The 22,932-nt window shown below is 34.2% G+C and overlaps 1 protein-coding gene across 3 annotated transcripts in view; it reads right to left on the bottom strand.

The window, feature by feature from the left end:
• The window catches only part of EcR (Ecdysone receptor), a 481,482-nt gene that overhangs the window by 107,168 nt on the left and 351,382 nt on the right, over positions 1–22,932 (bottom strand). For all 3 annotated transcript variants that reach the window (XM_075381840.1, XM_075381838.1, XM_075381839.1), the window contains one exon: positions 21,070–21,338. In XM_075381840.1, the coding sequence (XP_075237955.1) occupies positions 21,070–21,313 (244 nt within the window). In that variant the 5' untranslated portion in view covers positions 21,314–21,338. The remainder of the gene's footprint in view (positions 1–21,069; positions 21,339–22,932) is intronic.

Genomic DNA, 22,932 nt, shown 5'->3' with positions numbered 1-22,932 from the left:
CTGGAATAGGCGGAATACCTGTAGAATTACTGCGCAGTGCAGGTGAGGAAGCGATTGATAGATTATACAAACTGGTGTGTAATATTTATGAAAAAGGGGAATTTCCGTCAGACTTCAAAAAAAGTGTTGTAGTAATGATACCAAAGAAAGCAGGGGCGGATAAATGTGAAGAATACAGAACAATTAGTTTAACTAGTCATGCATCAAAAATCTTAACTAGAATTCTGTACAGTAGAATTAAGAGGAGAGTGGATGAAGTGTTAGGAGAAGACCAATTTGGTTTCAGGAAAAGTATAGGGACAAGGGAAACAATTTTAGGCCTCAGATTAATAGTAGAAGAATGATTAAAGAAAAACAAACCGACATACTTGGCATTTATATACCTAGAAAAGGCATTCAATAACACAGACTGGTATAAAATGTTCAGAATTTTAAAAAATTAGGGTTCAAATACAGAGATAAAAGAACGATTTCAAAAATTTACAGGAACCAAACAGCAACAGTAATAATTGAAAAACATAAGAAAGAAGCTGTAATCAGAAAGGGAGTCCGACAAGGATGTTCCTTATCCCCGTTATTCTTTAATCTTTACATAGAACTAGCAGTTAATTTAGATTCGAAGTAACAGTAAAAGGTGAAAAGATAAAGATGCTACAGTTTGCTGATGATATAGTAATTACAGCTGAGAGTGAAAAGGATTTAGAATGAACAATGAATGGCATGCATGCAAGGTATCAGATAGATTATATCATGGTTAAGCAAAGATTTAGAAATCAACTCGTCGACTTCAAAACTTACCCGGAAGCAGAAACTGATAGCGACCATAATTTAGTGATAATGAAATGTAGACTGTGGGTTAAAAACCTGATAAAAAGATGTCAGATGAATCGGTGGAATTTAAAGAAGCTTGAGGAAGAGGAGGCAAAGAAGATTTTTCAAAAGGACGTCGCAAGAGGTCTGAGTAAAAAAAAAGGTAGAAAATGTACACGAAGAATGGGGGAATGTTAAAAAGGAAATTCTTATATAAGCAGAAGCGAACTTAGGTAGAACTGATAAAAAACCTTGGGTTTCAAACGATATATTGCAGCTGATGGATGAACGTAGAAAATATAAGAATGCTAGTAATGAAGAAAGTAAAAGGAACTATCGACAATTAAGAAATACTATAAACAGAAAGTGCAAACTAGCGAAAGAAGAGTGGATTAAAGAAAAGTGTTCAGAAGTCGAAAGAGAAATTAACATTGTTAAAATAGACGGAGCATACAGGAAAGTTAAGGAAAACTTTGGGGTACATAAATTAAAATCCAATAATGTGTTAAACAAAGATGGTACACCGATTTATAATACGAAAGGTAAAGTCGATAGGTGGGTGGAATATATTGAAGAGTTATACGGAGGAAATGAATTAGAAAATGGTGTTACAGAGGAAGAAAAGGAAGTCGAAGAGGTTGAATAGGAAGACACAATACTAAGATCTGAATTTAAGAGAGCATTAAAAGATTTGATCGGCAGAAAGGCTCCTGGAATAGACGGAATACCAGTAGAATAACTGCGCAGTGCAGATGAGAAAGCGATTTACAGATTATACAGACTGGTGTGTAATATTTATGAAAAAGGGAAAGTTCCGTCAGACTTCAAAAAAAGTGTTATAGTCAAGATATCAAAGAAATCAGGAGCAGATAAATGTGAAGAATACAGAACAATTAGTTTAACTAGTCACGCAACAAAAATCTTAACAAGAATTCTATACAGAAGAATTGTGAGGAGAGTGGAAGAAGTGTTAGGAGAAGACCAATTTGGTTTCAGGAAAAGTATAGGGACAAGGGAAGCAATTTTAGGCCTCAGATTGATAGTATAATATATATATTAATAGTAGAACGAAGATTAAAGAAAAAAAAACCGACATACTTGGCATTTATAGACCTAGAAAAGGCATTCGATAACATAGACTGGAATAAAATGTTCAGCATTTTAAAAAATTATGGTTCAAATAAAGAGATAGAAGAACAATTGATAACATTTACAGGAGCCAAACAGCAATAGTAATAATTGAAGAACATAAGAAAAAAGCCGTAATAAGAAAGGGAATCCGACAAGGATGTTCCCTATCCCCGTTACTTTTTAATCTTTACATAGAACTAGCAGTTAATGATGTTAAAGAACAATTTAGATTCAGAGTAACACTACAAGGTGAAAATATAAAGATGCTACAATTTGCTGATGATAAAGTAATTCTAGCTGAGAGTAAAAAGGATTTAGAAGAAACAATGAGTGGCATGGATAATGTCCTACGCAAGAACTATCGCATGAAAATAAACAAGAACAAAACAAAAGTAATGAAATGTAGTAGAAATAACAAAGATGGACCACTGAATGTGAAAATAGGAGAAGAAAAGATTATGGAGGTAGAAGAATTTTGTTATTTGGGAAGTAGAATTACTAAAGATGGACGAAGCAGGAGCGATATAAAATGCTGAATAGCACAGGCGAAACGAGCCTTCAGTCAGAAATATAATTTGTTTAAATCAAAAATTAATTTAAATGTCAGGAAAAGATTTCTGAAAGTATATGTTTGGAGCGTCGCTTCATATGGAAGTAAAACTAGGAGTATCTGAGAAGAAAAGATTAGAAGCTTTTGAAATGCGGTGCGATTGTTAAAAATCAGTGGATAAAGTGACAAATGAAGAGGTGTTGCGGCAAACAGATGAAGAAAGAAGCATTTGGAAAATATAGCTAAAAGAAGAGACAGACTTATAGTCCACATATTAAGGCATCCTGGAATAGTCGCTTTAATATTGGAGGGACAGGTAGAAGGAAAAAATTGTGTAGGCAGGCAAAGTTTGGAATACGTAAAATAAATTGTCAGGGATGTAGGATGTGAGGTACACCGAAATGAAACGACTAGCACTAGATAGGGAATGTTGGAGAGCTGCATCAAACCAGTTAAATGACTGAAGACAAAAAAAAAGATTTAATTATAATTATTAACCTGCTACTGTAAAAAAATTTAACAATAAATAATTCAATAATGACAATAAAAAAAAATATGAAAAATAGTCAGTTAGTGAAATAAAATTTTATGTACTTTTCATTTTAACTGAAAACGTTTTAAAATCAGAAGCTAAATTATGAATAAATCAATATATATTTAAATTAAAAAACGTTTGAAAAATATATGTATGTGATGACGGATTCGAACCGATTTGTGCATAGTTACCGATCCGACACGTTCTCACTAACACCATATATCTACTTCAGCGACGAGAAACAAAATTAATATACAAACTAATATAAAACGCTGACACGGACACCACAAAAAAATGTGATGCAATGTGGTGTCTACCACAAAGAAATTGTGTAACTGTACACTTTATTAAAGAAATGGAGGATCGTATCTCACTTTCAAATGAAATAAGTTTAAATGAAGTGCAGCAAAAAATATTTATATGTAATTTAACAGGCGTACAAGAAATTCATGTGGTGTCCATATCAGATTTTTTTATTCTTTATTACTTCCTCGTACGAAGTAAAGAGAGTATTGTGATCGCAAAAAATCTCGGTTTTCAGTTTCAACGGAAATATCCATTTTCACCATCCCTGAATCAATTTTGACTAGTTTCGGCGTGACGTCTGTACGTACGTATGTATCACGCATAACTCAAAAACGATTAGCAGTAGGAAGTTAAAATTTTGGATTTAAGACTGTTGTAACATCTAGTTGTGCATCTCTCCTTTTGGTTCAATCGGTTGCAATCAACCTCTGATGATTGCAACCGATTGAACCAAAAGTGTTCAAAAAGCCAAAAATCCAAACACATTGGATTTTGGACTTTTTCTTAACTGCAGTAATAAACTTTCAGCGAGAGCTTTTCAACGGTATATCACAAGTGGTACTTATTTTCATCGGTTCCAGAGTTATAGCCAAATATAATTTTAATTAATGAAATATTTGGATCAAGGGGAAGACGCATCGGTTCGAATCAGACTTCATCTTCTTTTTTTTTTGATAACTTTTTTTTAAATTTAATATATCGATTTATTAATAATTATTAACATCCGATTGTAAAAAAAAATTAACGATAATAATTATACAATAATAACCGTAAAAACATACGAAAAAATATCAAAGTTATTAATTAAAAATGTTACGTGCTTTTCATTTTAAAAAAATATGTATATGTACGTAATTTAATAGGCGTACAAGGAAGTCATTTGGATCCCACATCAGATTTATTTCTACTTTTTTTTAGATGATGTACAGAAAATACACCGACTGAAACACTGTCAGAAGGTAAGACTTAAATCTTGTTTTCAAATAATGTAGGAGAATAACACCGACTGAAATCACCAGAAGATCCGAAGTCGGAAGGTAAGAAAAACCGAACGATAAGATCTGAATTTTGTTATCAACCATCCCCTTCGACACAGAAAAGCGGATCGGAACGCAAAAATGTGCTATGGGATAGGCTAAAGGAAGGGGCTAAATATAATCTTAGCTCCTCGATTATCAGTTTCGTGTATCCGTTGTTTGTCACGTTAAATCTTCATAAACGTTTTTTTCTTGATCGTTTATCTCATTGATCTTCGATAAACGTGTAAAAAAATTAAAGAATTCCGTTACATCAACATACGTGAACGATTAATTCATTATCCTTCTTCAAACTGATTTTCTCCCTCGGCAACGGATTCATTATTCACTCGTTATCTAATTTCAAGCGAAATAGCGACATCTTCAGTGAATTTTTTTCCTAAATCGTTATACCGTTCTCAAATTTTTCGTCGAATCGTCTTACTGCTTCTTCTACATACAATAAAATCAAAAAGTAAAAGAGATAATACGCTGCACTATAGCTCCTTACTCCTTTCTAAAATGCGGCACATCTTACCTTTTCTCAAAAGTCACGCGCCGAAAAACTTATCCGAATCGAAGGATACAAATATACATAAGATATTTTTAACGGCGCCAACAGAGGAGAGAGGAAAGATGAAAGATTCGACTATACGATTCCGTTAAAAAAAAAAATAACACAAGATCTTCAGGAAAGCCGATCGCAAATATACACAGCCGGGTCCATCGAGACTAAAAGATGTTAACTTTTATAAAACGTCTTTTACGCCGCACCTCACCCGAACGACCGAGAAGATCTTTCCGCTAAGAAGACGGAGCAAGGTAATAAAAAAAATGCGGCGGTGCCGATCTACAACCGTTCACGATGGAATCGAATCGGAGAGGGTGGAAGGACAGACCGATGGAAGATGAGAAAAGCTAGAGAAAAAAAGGAGCGAAACTAAGAAGGAGAAGACGGTACATGAAGTAAACAGTACGAAGAAAAAGGAGGGGAATCGATGAGGGTTCAAAATTCGGCCAATAGGTCGACAGTACTTCTCCTTTCTTTTAAAATACGTGTAACGAGCAAAACGTACCGTACGAAATTAAAATTAAACTACAATTTATAACCGGGTAGTACCGACCCTTTCTGTAATTTTCCCCATCGGTTTCTTTTATACTCGTAATTTTTTAGCTTAATCGTTTACAAATCTCGTAAATAAGTACTCAAAAGTTATTTTATTTCATTTTTCCACAGAATATGGGATTTATCCGCTGAAAAAGGTACGCTAAGAAAATAAGAAAGCAGATGAAGTTGAAAACGATCGGCTTATTAAAATTAACATTAACAGATATTTATTTTTCCCCCTACAACATTACGATTTACATCCCGACAAATTTTTCCTAAAATAGATAATGTTTTTACAACATTAATACTCAAGAATTGCTGGGCCGATCTAAAAAACGTATTACCGATTTAAAAAAAAATTAATATTAGAGAACAGGTTTAGGCGTAAATTTATGCGGATACAGGCAATTACGATACCGGTCTAAATATTATTAGATACAAGATTTACAAAAATTGTTTTAAGTATAGAACGGGTGTAGCTTCTCCCGTGTTGCGGAGAAGACATTTTTTACTGTTTACAGCACGTTGTCGATGAGTTTTGTAAACGATTTCAAATGACAAAAATTAAATCAAATGAAACTCTAAAAACTTATTTACGAAGTATTTTTTTTTTCTATTTTCGACCGAAGCTAATATTTCGTATAATAAGATCGGGAAAACCTGTTGTTATGAATTTTTAAGATGATTTCCAAGGCTTTTATTCAATAATTACCTGTTTTTCTTCTCTTTTTTTTAATTTTAAATAATTTTTGCAATTCAAATCTGAGAAAACATCAATGTCCGCCACGTTATTTTCTTTTCAACGATAAATATTCGATGAGAATCGGTCTTTACCCGCGTATAATAGTAACAGGGACGGGACATAAATAAATGAACAGAAAAACGTACTACCTACCGAAAGATCACGTAACTCTCCTCCCGACGTCAGAAAAAAAAACGTATCTATAGAGAATTAAATTCGAGACCTACAGCGCTAATCGTTTGATACCTTCTCCGGACGATGTTAAAATTAAATAACGATTAAACAAAGTTTTGGAATGTAAAACTTTAATGCAGCTCGTTAAGGATCCCGCACCCTCATCCGTTACAAATACGACCTTAACTAGGGAAAACATTAAAAAACATAACGTAATAGGATCGTAATAAAAGTTGAAAATTTTGTCTGTACATTTTAATCGCTGAAAAAACGATTTTATTAATATATTTGTGTATAAAAAAAATTTGTGGTTTCCTTCAATTCTTACGTGCAAATACCGATGCACCTGTATTTCGGATAACCGTAATAAAAACCACCGATTCCTGCCTGAAGCGATAAAAACAATGTGCGATTACGTTCTGACCCCGATAAAAGTATTCGTTTATTGGACACCGTAAAAAGTCGGAAGACTTTGACGAACCTTCTTAAATTTTGTAGGAAATACTGGTAGATAGAACCGGTTTAATAATATTCAGAATACGGAAAAAAACAACTACCGGATCAGACTCTTAAAAGAAAAAATCCCGTAAATGAAAATCCGGATCGACGGACGATTAAAACGGTTGTTTGTGCAGTACTGGGATGTAATTCGTAATATATCGCTTGCAAGTAAGAAAATTCTAACCGTTTGTTTTCCGACCGACAATTTTTAAAAAGAATCTTGATTTTAGTCAAACTACCGGGCTCTCTCTTAGAATAGGTACTCCATTCAAAAAGTAGGTCGGAACGACAATAAAAGAGAAATTATAAACGGCACGAGGTCAAACGCGGCGAGCAGAGGGAGAGACTAGCCCGAAGAAAGAAACAACACCCGGTGGTGTAAACACCTCGATATCACCTCCCTAATTTTTAATTAAACGACATAGTAAAATTGCCATACTAAAAATATCGCGTTCCAAATTTTAATGTAAGAAGAGGCCTTGGATAACAAAGATAACTATTACCGCGATAAGAATTCGACCCGATAAATATCACAAAAATAAATTTACAATAAAGGAAATACGCTTAATTAAATAAACAAAGGAGGAATAAAATTAAAAAAATGTTATATTTATTAATATTGTAACCTACTTTATTACTATAAGTTTTCATAACGTTTTTAATTATCTACAGTTCAAAAACCGTTTAATATATATTTTTTATCGTTTACTTATGCAAGCGTTATTGTCTACCTAATATTGTCTTTACTAGAATGCATAGAAGGTATTATACTGTAATAATCGGCTTAAAAAAATTAATAGATAAACCGTTAAAGAAAAAAAAAGAAATTACACGACTATTCAATTAAACATATCGTCTATTACGCTGCCGGTTCATATAGGTAAAAAGAAAACAAGGTAACCACCTCGTATCACGCTTCTTTGATAACTCTGCTTCGTTAATCTCGGCGACATCAATACGTTACTGAAATTTGTAACGTAACTTTTATTTTTGTTAACTTTGGGTTTGAGGGAGTTAATGTCCGTATAAAATGCGGAACAAATTTCAGGCGCATTTAGGCTTTAAACGCGCCTAAAACTAAGCTTTTTTCATTATCCTAGCTTAATCGACCGTTTTTCAAGTAACGGCTATTTCCGATCAGGAATATTAAAAATACTAACACCGATAGAATATAAATTTATCGCTTAAAAAAATTTAAGAAAATATATTTAACTACTGGAAGTACCCGTCGTTACGATGCGGTGAAGCGAGTGAAGCGGTATTTTAAAACAAAAGCTTTTAAAAATGATTACTACGTTAATTGTAAAGAAAAAAGTAACATGTTACGAACAGGTAAACCTGAAATTCATAGCTACTATCGCAATCAATCGCTAGCAAAACAAGACGCCGGCTAACCGTTTATTTATTTTACTAGACGTAAACCTATTCCTCAGGTAACTAATATTACTACGCGTTTTAGGATCGAGCGCGCACGCGCACACACGTTTCCGCAATTATTTGGGTTTTTTTGTAATTAGTCGACAACATAAAAACAAATTAAATATTATACGATGAACTGTCGAATAATACGCGAATTGATACCTTTACTGATGTTTCATCCTTCTGCTTAAAAATAGATTTTATTGTTTAGCAGAGAACATTAATTAACTTATTAGTATCTCCGGTAGGTTCCCTTCTTCTTATACTGTTTTCTCTCATTTTTTATTATGTTTTATTGGATTACAATGATCTTTTAATTAATTTTATACATCGCTCTGCTTCGATTGCTCCTTCTAACACACATACAACGTGTAACAAATACGATAGACATCTGCGATGTCTAAATATTTTTATGTTTAAATATTTTTTTTCTTTTAAATTCAGAATTATATTATCTATCATAGCTTAGTAAATCGGCATTCGGTTGGCTTTTTAAATTTTGTCTTTTAATAACAAAAACGTGTACTTTTATTTTTTTAAGTACTTAATATTCAACCCACCGGGTTGGTCTAGTGGTTAACGCGTCTTCCCAAATCAGCTGATTTGGAAGTCGAGAGTTACAGCGTTCAAGTCCTCGTAAAGCCAGTTATTTTTACACGGATTTGAATACTAGATCGTGGATACCGGTGTTCTTTGGTGGTTGGGTTTCAATTAATCACACATCTCAGGAATGGTCGAACTGAGAATGTACAAGACGACTACACTTCATTTACACTCATACATATCATCCTCATTCATCCTCTGAAGAATTATCTAAACGGTAGTTACCGGAGGCTAAACAGGAAAAAGAAAAGAAAAAAAGAAAGTACTCAATATTCGTTTCATTTTGATTATTTTAATAAACGATATATATTTTAATCGCTTCGATAGAAAAAAAGTACCTATGTAAAAAATTTACCCTACTAGTAATCGAAGCGTTTGATATCCGAACTCGGTCCGTATTACATTTACACGCAGTAATATCATAAAAACATCAAAAGCGCGTTTATAATTTAAAACAAAAGTGAATCTGAATCGAGGAATAAAATATTCTTCGTTAAAAGATTGCTGTTAGAAAAATAAATCTACAAACGTTTGATAATTTACGGTTTTAACAGGAACTGTAGGAAACAAAATTTATTACTGTCGATAAAAACCTTATATTCCGATTAAATTTCCTTTCTGAACCGGAATATAAATTTTACCGCGTTACAAATTTTCTGCAAACACGTTTTTAACCCCAAATAGATTCTACTGGTGTATTTTTATGAATACTATCGGGTAACAACTACTTTACTGTAAGTATTAAGTTGAATTCCTTCAGATGGCTCAGGGTGTATACGTATATACGTAGACACACTCACAAAAGAAGTATTTTATCTTGTACAAATATATAACGAAGTAAATTAATACGTACAAATAAAGAAAAGAAAATAACCGATGATTCCTTGAATTTCTTATTAATGAAAAGAGCAGACGTTTGACATTTCAAAACAATGTAAAATAATAAAACGCGTACAAAAAACAAGCTTGTTGTACCGCACAACAACACACACACACGATTCTATAAAAGCAAGAAAAAAGTCAAGGTAGAACGCGTTCAAATGACAGAACGCTTAACGATGTCTTCTGTTTACAGAAATATTCGATAGAATAGCATTGAGAAACCGCTTTAAAAATAAATAAAAAAGGGGTAGGAGTAAAAACGAGAGTATCCCCCTCGTAATGAAAATGGAGACCGTTATTCGATCATCGTAACGTTACTATAACGTCAAAAACCGGTTTATAAAAAACAAAAAAAAATTGAAAATTTGACTTATTGCGTGAACACTGTGAAGAAATATAGTAAACTGTTCGCGCGTAAGAAAAATAAATAAATTTCATAAGCGAGTAATTTGGTATCGACTAACGGACGAAGAATAATGAAAACGAATAACAGCAAGATTCATTTACCTGTAAACACCGTCTATCGTTAACACTCTGGCTTTCGTCAAGATGTTCTCCTCGTTATGAAACGTTAACTCAACACGTATCTGCCTACGGTCGATTAATTGCGCACAACATAGAGTACTGTAATCGGATATTATTTTTTCATTTTTCTGATAAAGTTTATACGCGGTGTCATAAGCGATCTAATCTTAACGATGACTAGAATAACGAGAGAACAGTCTGATAACAAGGATAAATTGAAAAGAACAGTATTATTACAAGAGTCAAATTATATTTCTTTTTCGATAAAATTTCCTTTCGGCCGGCGATGTACGAGAGATTTTATATCATTTTTATAGAACGATCGGTCCAACTCTTCAAAACGATACGAATCATCCAAAGCACCGATCCTTCACCGCCATCAGAAAATTTCTTTCCTCAAACCGTATCTTCGTTTTCGGGAATACATGCAAGGGAGCGGATGCAGAACGCTTCAAAACTCAAATCGGCATCTGCGACCGACGAAGTGTGACGGGTTTATCGCCTCGATTAAACAGGACTTTTTTCTCGGTCGATTACCGTCTGGTTTTCTTGATTTTAACGCTAAGCGACAGGATTTATCGGCGTAATACTTACCGCGATGGTTTTTCTTTTTTTAAGAATCGAAGAAAATTTGCGCTTAACATCTCAACAAACAAAAAAATCGGCGATGGAGGACAATGATATCGCCTTCTTCGCGTCGGTTTGCTTTTCGGTGAAGTTCTAACTGTTCGTGAGTAACGATGAACCGGCCTTCTTCGACGATTATGAATCGGTGCGAAAATTCATTCAGGTTTTGCTCGAAACGCTCTAATAAACTCCGGGACGATCAATTTTTTAACCGAATGCGAGTGAACGCGGCACCCGTCGAACGCAAAGCTTGTTATTCCCTCCAAGTTCGGGTAAGATGTGGCGCACTCGTTTCCCGAGACAAATCGTTTCAGCTGTTTTACTCCGATGTTCGATCAAGGGTCTGCTTTAACACTTTAACCGAATATTGTGATCGTTTTTTCGGACGTCACCTCGGCCGAAGATCCACGGAGCCGTTCGGTGTGTCGGTCTTACGGTTCGTTAAACCTAGTTTTAACTGGCCGACCCGTATTTGAACGGTTTTAAATCGACGGTTTAAACGACATCAGATCACCGAAAACCGCGTCCGGTTCGCATTTTAATCGGATAGTCGTCTCATTATTAAAAAAATTGAATTTCCTGACTTCACGAACTTCCTTTTTGTCTGTTTTATCAAACTCTCAACGCTCACAAAGAATGTCGCTACCGTTTACCTATCTTACGTCATTTATCTTAATTATCGAACGGTTCTCGTATGTAAAAGGGTGAGCGGATTACCTCCGCTTCTGTCCTATTTTGAGACTTCAAGTACATTTTTGCATTTTATCCATTATTTTATAACGAACCGACAGTAAACCGATACGTATTTTTTTTTTTTTTAGAAGCGTTGATAAAACGCATTACAGATTTCAACACAGCACAAAATCAATATTAAAGCGTACGTAAATATCTCAAAGATTTACTTTACGGAAAATTGTTTTAATAAAAGTTAAGCGTATTCAAAACTTTGAAATATTAAAAAAATACCGATAAAGAACTAATATTTTTTGAGAAAATTTGAACATATTAAAATCGAACGCTTCTACAATCAGTAATCGATTAACCGAAAAGCAATTATTAATTAAAATAACGAACAGATGTACACATTTACCCAAAAAAAACTACTCGGGGGAAAAACATAAACTATAAACAAAACACCGGCAAAAGAATAGTTACGGTACTTCAAATTTTTTGGGTTCACCATTAAAAATCGGTAAAAATTTTACGGATTCAGTACGGCGACAAAAGAACTTTACGTAATCGAAATAAATCGTTATAATTTAGTCGAATCGTTTGCAACAGAACAATTAAACTCTCTAACTGTCGACTATGTCTGATCGTCGCAATTACAATCGTTTTTAAAATAAACTTGATTATATCGTAACTTATTTTCATCTATCACCGAGCTTTTAAAACGGATTTTGTGTATGCGCAAGCCCGCGCCTCTGTACATCACTAGACAAAGGCAACCTCAATTATTGTTAAGTGAATAAACAAAATTTTCAATAATCCATAATAATATAATTAGTACAGGTTTTTAACGATATCTTTATAATTCGAAAAAAACAGATTTTGAAACAAGATTTACTCGAAAACATTTTGAATAATCGATCGTTTAAAAATTAAAATACGAAAACAAGATTTTTTTATGAAATTGTGACGTTCTCCAATAATTTCTCAGAAAACATCTAATTTTTTCCAAAAAAAAGAGATCTTTAATCACAATAGTAATAAGTAAAATATGAGGAAATCCAACAGCCACTTAACAGAATTTACACGTCAATCGATTCGAGTAAGATATATTCATTTTATCTACGTACGCCTTACGTTAGTTGTAATACGGCATCGCTTCGATATTTTTTATCGTATCTGTCAGTATGTGCGTCGAGTCTAGGTCGGTTAGGGTCGCGATTCGAATAATTCTTAAAACGTAAATACATCCGCTAAAAATATGGGGATAAATAAAAGGAATTTTACAGCATATGTTTTTAAATACTAAGCTTTAGAATAACGCGTATAGTCTCGTAGTATTAAACATAATTAATTTTCAAACATCAATATAACGAATTATACATCGTATTTTTTTTTTTTTAAACAACCGGTGCTGCAATAAACGACACGATTAATAAAACAATCACGCCTGTTGTAATAAAAACGATTTTAATTAAAGAGGATTTATTAGAGGATTAGAGGATTTATATAGAGGATTTATTAATAAGATGGACGCCAGTGAAACCGGCAACAAAACATATACGTACTTTATTCTTTGACTTTAAAAATGCTCCACTATGAAAAGCGGCATTCATATTTTTATTAAAAACACCGGCTCTAGAACAAGACAGAATGCGCTATCTGTACGTAAACTGAAGAACTAAACCTTCTGTTGTAGAATACGAAAAGTAGACGGCGCTGCCTTACTTCCGTCGACAACAGAAGTACAGTCTAAAAGTAGTATGACAGCAAAATTAATAAACGTCGTATTTATAATAAACGGGGGTTTCTCTTATATACAGAGAATACATTTTCCGATTTCCTAAAATCCATCGTCGGAAAAAACACTGAACCGGAGAAGGTGTAACGAACAAAACAATTATAAAACCGCACTTCAGTAACACGTCATTTAAGAGGCATTAATATCGCTTAATAATAATAAAAAAAAATAAATAAATAAAGTTGTTTCTTAACGAACAGTTTCCACGACCACCATCCCGCATATCCTGGACCGTAGAAATAATGAAATTCTGTTTATAATAGAGTTAATATTGATTTACTGTAATACATAATTTAATAGGAAAAAACAAAGTTTTATAACCGAGCGTATTGTAAATTGTAAGGAAACGATTTTTAAAAAAAGTCTAGTTAAAAAAAATTGAAACGAATCGGTATTTTCTTTTGGCGACTATTTAACTCTGCTCAGGCGCTAAGATAGAGGCCGGTTTCCGGGTTCTAAGTAAAAAGAAATATTTTATTAAAAAATGTACGTAATATTCGGCGCATGCTATTATCAAGATAATCATTATCATGCGGCTTTTAGGTCCGTACATTTTATATTTTAATTAGACTATCTGAACCGTTCGCGTGAGAAAAACTAACACTGTTCTACGGTCCAAAATAAAGAATAATTAAATAAAATAAAAAGAAGTTCTTTTGAAGGGTAGTAACAAAATAATCCGGTTTTATCGCGTATAAATGTAAAAAGGAAGGAGACTTAGAAATCGCATCGCGGAAAATATAAAATATAAATTTAATAATCGGAAAGAAAATTCGTAAAAATATTTTTTTATAAAAATTAAACGATAAACGATTACAAAACACGGACGACACGATAGTAAAAAAAAAACAACGAATACAGGTTTCTCAAACGCGGTGACCGTCGGGTGTAGTAGACGATAAAAATATTCTATAATGAATGAGGAGAAAGCGTAAAATTGTTGTAAAATCTTTTTTTTTAAACCGAGATATCAGTCCTTTATTAAAACACCCGTTTTCAATTAATTAGTGACAGAAGGATGTGTAAAATAAAAAAGAAGAAAGATTGCGTGTACGAAGACGACCGAGGAGAAATGTAGAGACGTAAATAATAAAACTGAAAATAAAGGATTTAAAAAGGATGAAGAATAACGAGAAAAACAAGCGATATAAAAAACCGATACCCCTAAAAGTTACGGTGATCGGGGATTTTTCTTCGATACGATTTCAAAAGATTCGTCAAAACTATTAAAAGTGGACGCATTTTTCGCCCAGAAACCTTGGCAAAAAATGAATCCATCCGGAGCCATTACGGTAATAATGTTTGTCGGTAGTTAGATTCGGATGAACGAAGATTTACAAGGTCTTAACAACACAGTACCTTCATTGTTACAAAGCTATATCGGTTGTTGCGGCGTTCTGCTCGTTCAACCGCCAAGGGCGATAGAAGGCCACCGAATTCAGAAATTTAAAACTAAAACTAAAACTTTTAGTTTTTAAAATTATTTTATTATAACGATTTCGATCCTAAATTATTTCGAAGAGAAATATCGTCGTATACATTTTCCGTTATCTTATCGTTAATGCGAATTAAAATTAAATTAATTAAAATGCTTAGGGATACGACAGCCCTAACCAAGATGACGGCCAATTGCCGCTATACATTTCACATCTAGAGGCGGCTGACAGTGCACCCCAAGAAGCGAAAAATAGATCGCTTCGAGACAGGAGCATCGGTTAGTTCTGATTTATTTAACGTTTCATTGTTCAGCAGTTATTTAACGGGTACTGTGACCGCTTTTGTATGTAGGCGTGGAAAACATTAAACGGCCGCCATTTGAGGTTAGAGTTATCGTATCCGACAGTTTTAACGTAAAAATTGATGTTTTTCAATACCCTTTAAAAGTACGTATTACAATCCAATTCGTAGGGTCACGAAGAAGGCTTGGAATTGCGGTACTCTGATACCGAAAAAGCGCATTTGCTAATCCTAAATTTAATTTCTCTATGTTTAACGGTTGAAAAATATTTATTTATGCGTTCCCGTACTTTATTATTACTCCATTTATAGGTATACATAAAAATGTAAATGTTCGTTTTTTCAAACTCTTAAATCTCTGAAAGTTCTCCACCGATCGCTTTGAAATTTTGACATAACGATGCATTCAAATACGCGCGTGTTTTTATATGCCTACTATTTATATACCAAAGATGTCACACCTGTGACAGGTAAAAACATGTTTTTTTTAAAAACAGCGCTTTCTGTTAAACGTAAAAGTAACACACGTTATACTAAATATTTTACGATTCCATTTCAATGTTTCCGATATGTGCATCCGCTGTAGACTAAAAAACTACTGGCCCGATTTAAGGGGGGAGGGGTGGAGAAAGGCAAAATCGATAAATTCTGCATAAATTTATATAAGGATCTTCCTTAACGGGTGTGCCATTCCAGCTTCCATGCATCCTTCGCGAGGGTCTGCAGCCTCTTCCTTAGGCGGGAGATGGACAACTGTTCGAAATTTAGAACCGGTGCATAGCGATCACTGTTCGCTCTGGTAGAGGATTGGCTCGAAACCGCATCCCAAATACCTCGGCCTGTAGACCTCTTCGCAATCTCCACACGGCTGCCCGAACTTTCACCGCTAAATCGATCGGGAGAGCCTTTCCCGATACGGTGGTAGCCTCGTAGGAGGTCGTTTTAAAAACACCAGTATATACCATTAAGGCTCTGCGCTAAGCACTCCTTAAATTTTGAACAAGTGCTCTATTCATATCCAACCTACACGCCCAAACGGGTGCCGCATACGAGGTCATGCTTTCGAAGACATCTCGGTACACCTTGTAAATTTGACGGCCCGACAACCCATAGTCTTTCCGAGCGATCCTCCTAGGATTATTATGCGAAGAACCTCCTTGGATTATTACGTTAAGAAATATAATTTTTGATTTAATATAAACCGATTTTCTTCCTACCGCAAACACGAACAAATAGAAATTTGCTCCTTTCATTATCGTTTACCGCAAACGATACCGACGTAATTTTACAGCGCGGCGAAGTTATTTTCGTCTTCATCGAGTTATTTTTACGCGGACCATCTAATCCGTTTTCGAGTTCATTGTGCGTTCTATTCCGCGACCTTAACTCAAAACTTTCTGTACGTTTCTCATTCTTTTTTCCGATCGTCCGCGTAGGAGATTTATATCCGTCAAAAAGTTTTCGCGATACGATCAGTAACCTCTTTCAGAGTACGATTGAGCCGTGATCCTTAAAATTTTCCCAAAAACTCCTATAGCCGACGGATACATTCTGCTAATTATTTTCTCTATATAGCACTCGAACCGTTTTACCGACCGTTCCAAACATTTGAATAATTTCTCCATTCCCTACCGGGATAAAACTAAAGTCTACGGCAATTCGTACGTATTCCTCGTAATCAGACCGCCTTTATTGAAATTAATTAATTATTTAATTTAGATGCATTCGATCCGATTAGCGCTATAAAATTTGAGGAAGCAGAAAATCGTACCGACTCTTATGAAGCGCAATTAACTACGGATCTCTCCTTTCCAATCGCCCTCTGAAATAGGGATTATTGTAGCCGCAATATCATTAGATAACTAATAACACAATACTACTGTTATGAGTTTCTGGTGGTATTAATGAACCAGAAACATGGTGTTTATGTGTTTGTGTCCGTATATGTATCTTGTATTACATATATATATATATATATATCACTTGCCACTAAAACCAATCGGAAGATTATTAGCTCTGTACACTTACCACCCATCATCCAATCCCTTTCTCTCTTATTGATCACAAATTTCCACTAGCCTTATATATATTGATGTGTTAATATCATATATATATAAAACACATCAATATAATAAAACCAAAAACAGTTTTATAGATAATAAAATAAGTCCAACTTCTTTAATAAGTAATGAAACCAAACAAACATTTTTTCTTTTTATTAAAAACTTTTCCGTTTGACAACAAAATAGGCAGGCATTTCGATTACGATTATAAGCAATTTTCAGTATCGGAAATGAATCAAAAGAACCTGTTTTTTAAAAAACAATTAATATATATTACTTCTTCCTTGTTTAATAAAGAAAAATTATATTTTTTCCCGATATATTATTTATTCTGTTTCACGTTTCGATGAAAATGAATCGTTTAAAAAGAACAACGCACAAATTTATATTAAAAATATTCAAATCGTTTATATTTTATTTAAATATTACGATTTCTGAAATTAAAGATCGTACGGTACAGGGCGGTCGCAATACTGTCTTTCATCTGAGGCGTTCCCCTTTCGATTGCCGGTTATTCGTATCTCTTTGCAAGCGATAAAGAAATTTCTGGGCACACCTTTAAGCTTTTATCGGGAAAAATCATTATAAACAAATACGTTAATCGCGTACAGCGTTCGTACGCTAGAGGTTATAAACGAATCATGAGACGTATAAAGAAATACGACGTAAAATATCTAAAACGATAGTAAATACGATCGTCAAATATAATCGTAGTTAATAAATATATCGGTCTGTTTACGCTTGTCAGGTAGGAAAAACTAAAATTAACAGAGTTCAACGATAATAGCGATCTCTTATAATGAAAAAACGCACGTCGCCCGCGTACAAAAATATAAATAGAATCCTTCGATAATATCAATAATCGAAGCAGCGGGTGTACTCAAAGCTTAATAAAACGGACGGACAATAAAGAAAAAAGTGAAGAGGATGCGCCCGCATAATCGAATGTTGTCCGGGCGTTAAAACAAAAATTTCCCGAGCAAAGTAATAAACCGACAGGAAAAAACAAGAAACATAAATAAACTGTGACGTGTATAGTGCAAACGAACGATTCACGAGCGACTAATAACGATACTTTTAATAATAAGATTTGTACGAGCGTTTAACCCTGATTAACGGTCGTCGGAAAAAATAACATTTATTCGATACTCCATTACGTATTCGACCGCGGATTACAGTATTTATTATTTTGTATTACCTTTATTATTAGTTTAATGTATAAAGTAGCCGGTAATAATTAAATATCATATTTATTTACGTTACAGAATACAAAAGATGTATCCTACATACGAGTATATTTCTGACGTAAAAATGAAATAAAAATTTGAAAGTATTTTATCCTTTTATTTCGAATAACGTTATTTCTTTAGCGATGTAATAAACATAAAACTCCTACAAATAGTCGTAGATTAAACGGCGATAAATATTTATTTAACCGAAATAACGATAACTATAAAGCTTTAAAATGTAATAAAAAAAAAGATTAATAAAAATCTAAATCACCGGCGTAAAGTTTATCGGATAAAGCGAAAGTTTAAAGAAATTGAAGATCTGTAACTTTTCAAAATCTGAAAAAACTTAACGCGTAAATAAGTAAATAGGAATTAAAGGGGACTAAAGAATTTTCCTCCGATTTACGTCGATGGCCGATGAACGAACGACGTATTTAAAAAAAAGGGATAAATTTTACGCGAGAAAGGAAAAAAGGGGCGAAGACAAACTTCTTACCAAGCGTCAAGAAATAGAATGAAGAATTTTCGATAAAGAAAATAATCGCTGTTCTTTAAACCCTTATCGATTTCAGGCGGCAAAAAATCTTGTTTATAGATTACTAGGTTACTTCCGAAGAATTACGTATTACTTTAGTTCCTTTTTTGTGTGTACGAGGGAGGGTGTAAATAGTTTTACTGCCCCGGCTGTATGGCTACGTAGTATACTGTATAAGACGTATGATAATCGGATCAAATTTTGTTCGTCAGAGTTTTTACTGATCTTGATGTTTCGTGGCGCTCTCTAACAAAAAAAAACCCACAATTTTAATACGGAAAAATTCGGGAGGTACGTACATCGGTCTACATTTTCTCGATACCCCCGTACTGGATATATCGATTCGGATGAAATTTCCACGATGTTTCTGTATATAAGATATCGATGACGGTTTAATTTTGGTCGCATTCGGTCAAACCGGAAAGCGGGTACAGAACTTACGGTGACCGTATCTGAAAATTTTACACGAAGGATAAATAAATTTTTTCACGATCCAAAGAAATCGCCGATGTACCTCGCCTAATTACCGGGGTAAAACCGTACTACAATAGAGAAAAATAAATAAAACTTTAAGACAAATTTTAAAAGAAAAACCGTACAAAACGGTAACCGATATTTTTTCGAATAAATTTTCGTCGATAACACGTCGAGGGAGTTAATAAAATGAAAAAAGTTAATTAAATTACATCACGACAGACGCATAATTCTACGGCCGAAATCGGAATTTGATTCTCTTTCCGTTTAAAACTTTCGTTTCGAATAAACCCTGATAAAAAGAGGTTTGTTACCGTGAACTGTAAGAGCCTAAAACGCATTTCAGAAATATTTTAACTTCGTCTACGGAGCTAGGCCAAAACTATACCCTCGAAAACTCGTGACGGTTTTTCCCGAGTTCTCGGTCACGTAAAAATACCGGGTGACAAATAAGGCGCCGAGGAAGCCCGCACTCAATCGAATTTTTAGTCGAAATAAACAACGCTCAAACTTATCAAAGCCGATCGAATACAGTTTAATACTACGAAATGCTTTTGTCGATTCGTGTAGAAGCTCTTTAAGGTAATCCGCTCGGATTATTTCACTTTAAAAGTAATATCGCTTATTATTATTTCTCTTTATTTTTAATTTAACTTCACCTTGTAAACGTGTTTTACCGTTAATTGAATTATCTTTAATGTCGGATGATCTGCCCCGATGCGGATTTGTTTTTTTTTTCGTTTCTATAACGTACCTTCATAAACAGTCCTTACTATTTCATTTCTTTATAAGGCGATGCTCGCAGTTATTTTTAATTATTAATTAAATAATGTTTTTTAATTATTATTCTTTTATAGCAGCTTAATCCGATGATTTTGTAAGTAGTAAAATATACGTTACAGGTAAACGTATAGTGCGACATTCCGATGTTCGAACAATAATAACCTTTCTGATCGTTTACCCGTTAAATTTATACATACTTATGTTAACTTTTGTTTGCCTCACGGATTTTTATTACGCAAATTTTTGAACTTTATTACCGGTCTCGATGATTTCATTATCGAAGTAGAAAGAAAAAAGAAATCGGTGAAACACGAACATTTTCATCAAAATATATTTTAAAAAATTAAGTGAACTGTGCGGTTTAATAAAATGCGGCAAATCTTTCGAAGACCGTTTACCTTTTAGAATAAAAAATTAATAATCTACTGAAAAATAAAATATAATAACTTAGGAACCGAAATTAAACGGTTAACTTCGTACAAAAAGGGATAAAGCGATTCGAACCGCGATTATTAGATACATCATAGAAGTACATATACGTTCTCCCACCAAGACTTCGGCCGATGAGTATTTCAACATAGGGAAATACTTCCTGCGTACATTAATTTGACATTAATAATAATATAAATTTCTTCGAACAAAACAGACTGTCGAGTGACCGCTTAAGTGATATCGTGAAAACAATTTTTATATTAACTTTTTAAACGAAAAATCATGAAAAATTGTAACCTAACAAATAAAAACGGAATAGGTATATCGATGAAACCAAGGATTAGCCTGAAATAAGCACATCGCCTTAAGAAGATAAAAAGTCGATTAGATTATATAATAAAAAAGTAAACTCACCTAACTTTCCGTTAGGGCTGTACGGTTCGTAACTAGTGGAAGACATAGTCGGCGACGAATAACCGTTGGAATTGATTATAGTGTACGGTGTAGGCGAGGGGGGCCAATCTTCAGAACGGGGTCTTTTGGCAGCAGCGATCCCGGAGAATAGACCGCTGCCACCTTCACCGCTCGGGGGCTCCACCTTGACTCCCGGATCGCCCCCCGGCCCCCCCGTGTACAACACGTCATGCTTCAGCTCCATCCCATCATCTCCTCTCTCCAAACATCTGAAAAAATCAACATAAAGATCTATTAAAATTAAAAAAAAAAAAAAGGTTAAAAGTATTTGACTAGAACGGCGAAAGAATACCGCACGACGAAGAAAAATTGCGGAATTAACTGTCGCAAAATTCCATCGGAATCGACGAGACGATATGAGGATCCCGACTGCAGTAGTTGTTTAGTTATTTTCTAAATCGAATGTCCCCTATAGCGGTAACTTTCGAACTTTTTATACGATCGAAGTTCTAGAAGAAGTAGCCTTTTTCTCGTACGACTAACCTTTGAACGCGCGAAGTTAAGAAAGTAATAAAATTCTCTGCGTTAAGAATTTTATATGACCCCTGGAAACATCCAAAGCCGTCCGCTCCCCCACCGGATCGCATCGAGGACGGACCGACCGTTCGATGGACCTGTCGGATTCGAAATCGGAAAGACGGGATCGAAGAAAAGGGAAACTTCAGGCGGTTAGGAACGACGATCGTCGCCAGCAGTTAAGAAACTGAAGAAACAGAGGACTGCCTTAAGGAAGGTAAAAGGTAAATCGAAAACCCGTTCCGCCCGCCACCTCTATAAAATCGAAAACTTTTTAACGAGACCGAATCGTCGATCGAAGCTAAAATTTACGCTGCACTAAAGACAGAAGGCAAATTTTTCTCCAAATATAAGGAATTACCCGAAAAGTATCAGCCCCGTAACAACAGCCGAACCAGTTATTAAACGTAACAGAATTCTCTTTCGTCGTATAAAGCGACTTCAGCGAAGCGATAACTCGTATAAATGACTGTAATCGCTTTTATCATCGCACCGCGATTAAGGTTTAGGTAATCGACCGGTAACGGATTCGACAAAAGGTGTAACCAGAAAGCGTATTATATATTTCAGCTGTTTTTGTTGTTTTTGCACGTTCCCAAAACTTTCTCCGATTTACGCCTCGTTTTAGTTCCGATATTTCATCGATGTCTCCGTTAAAAAAATTACATTACACCGTGAATGAGATCGACGGCCTCCACCGTTCGGATATTATATTTTTTGATTTTCCGGTCAAATATAACGATAATACAAAAATCTCGGTGACAGATAATATTATATCCCGTGCCTTTACCGATCCTTATAAGGCTCTAAATTTATTTCTAAATCCCGGGGCGACGCTGCTGAGTAACGCTATTATAACGAGATTAATTGCTCCCTTTGGTGATCGATTTTAGTAAATTTTAAAACGATCGGATTCAGAGATTCTGAGGAAAGACCGTACCTTAATTAGAAAGTCCACTAGGGCATGACGTAAAAATTTTACAAGCGTACAATTTTAATGCGTTTTTATTTTGAAAAATATCGTAAAAATTAAAAAATATATATTTTTTTTAATTTAAAAAATATAATTTCTTAATAGTTATTAAATTATTGCCGAAAAGATCGGAAATTAATTTTTAATTTTTAAAAGTATTCTTTTAATCGAACAACGCGAAATGTTTGAGAGCATAATATCTCAACTAAATCTGTAGAAATTTTTAAAACCGTCTCACCGATCGGGAGAGAGATTACTGGAGAATTTTTATTACTTTTAATCGCGTAAAAAAAGTCGATAAAAATAAGTAAAGA

This window comes from Lycorma delicatula, chromosome 13 (genome assembly GCF_047948215.1).
Source record: "Lycorma delicatula isolate Av1 chromosome 13, ASM4794821v1, whole genome shotgun sequence".
NCBI classification, from domain to species: Eukaryota; Metazoa; Arthropoda; class Insecta; order Hemiptera; family Fulgoridae; genus Lycorma; species Lycorma delicatula.
This window is presented reverse-complemented; position numbering and strand designations above follow the sequence as displayed.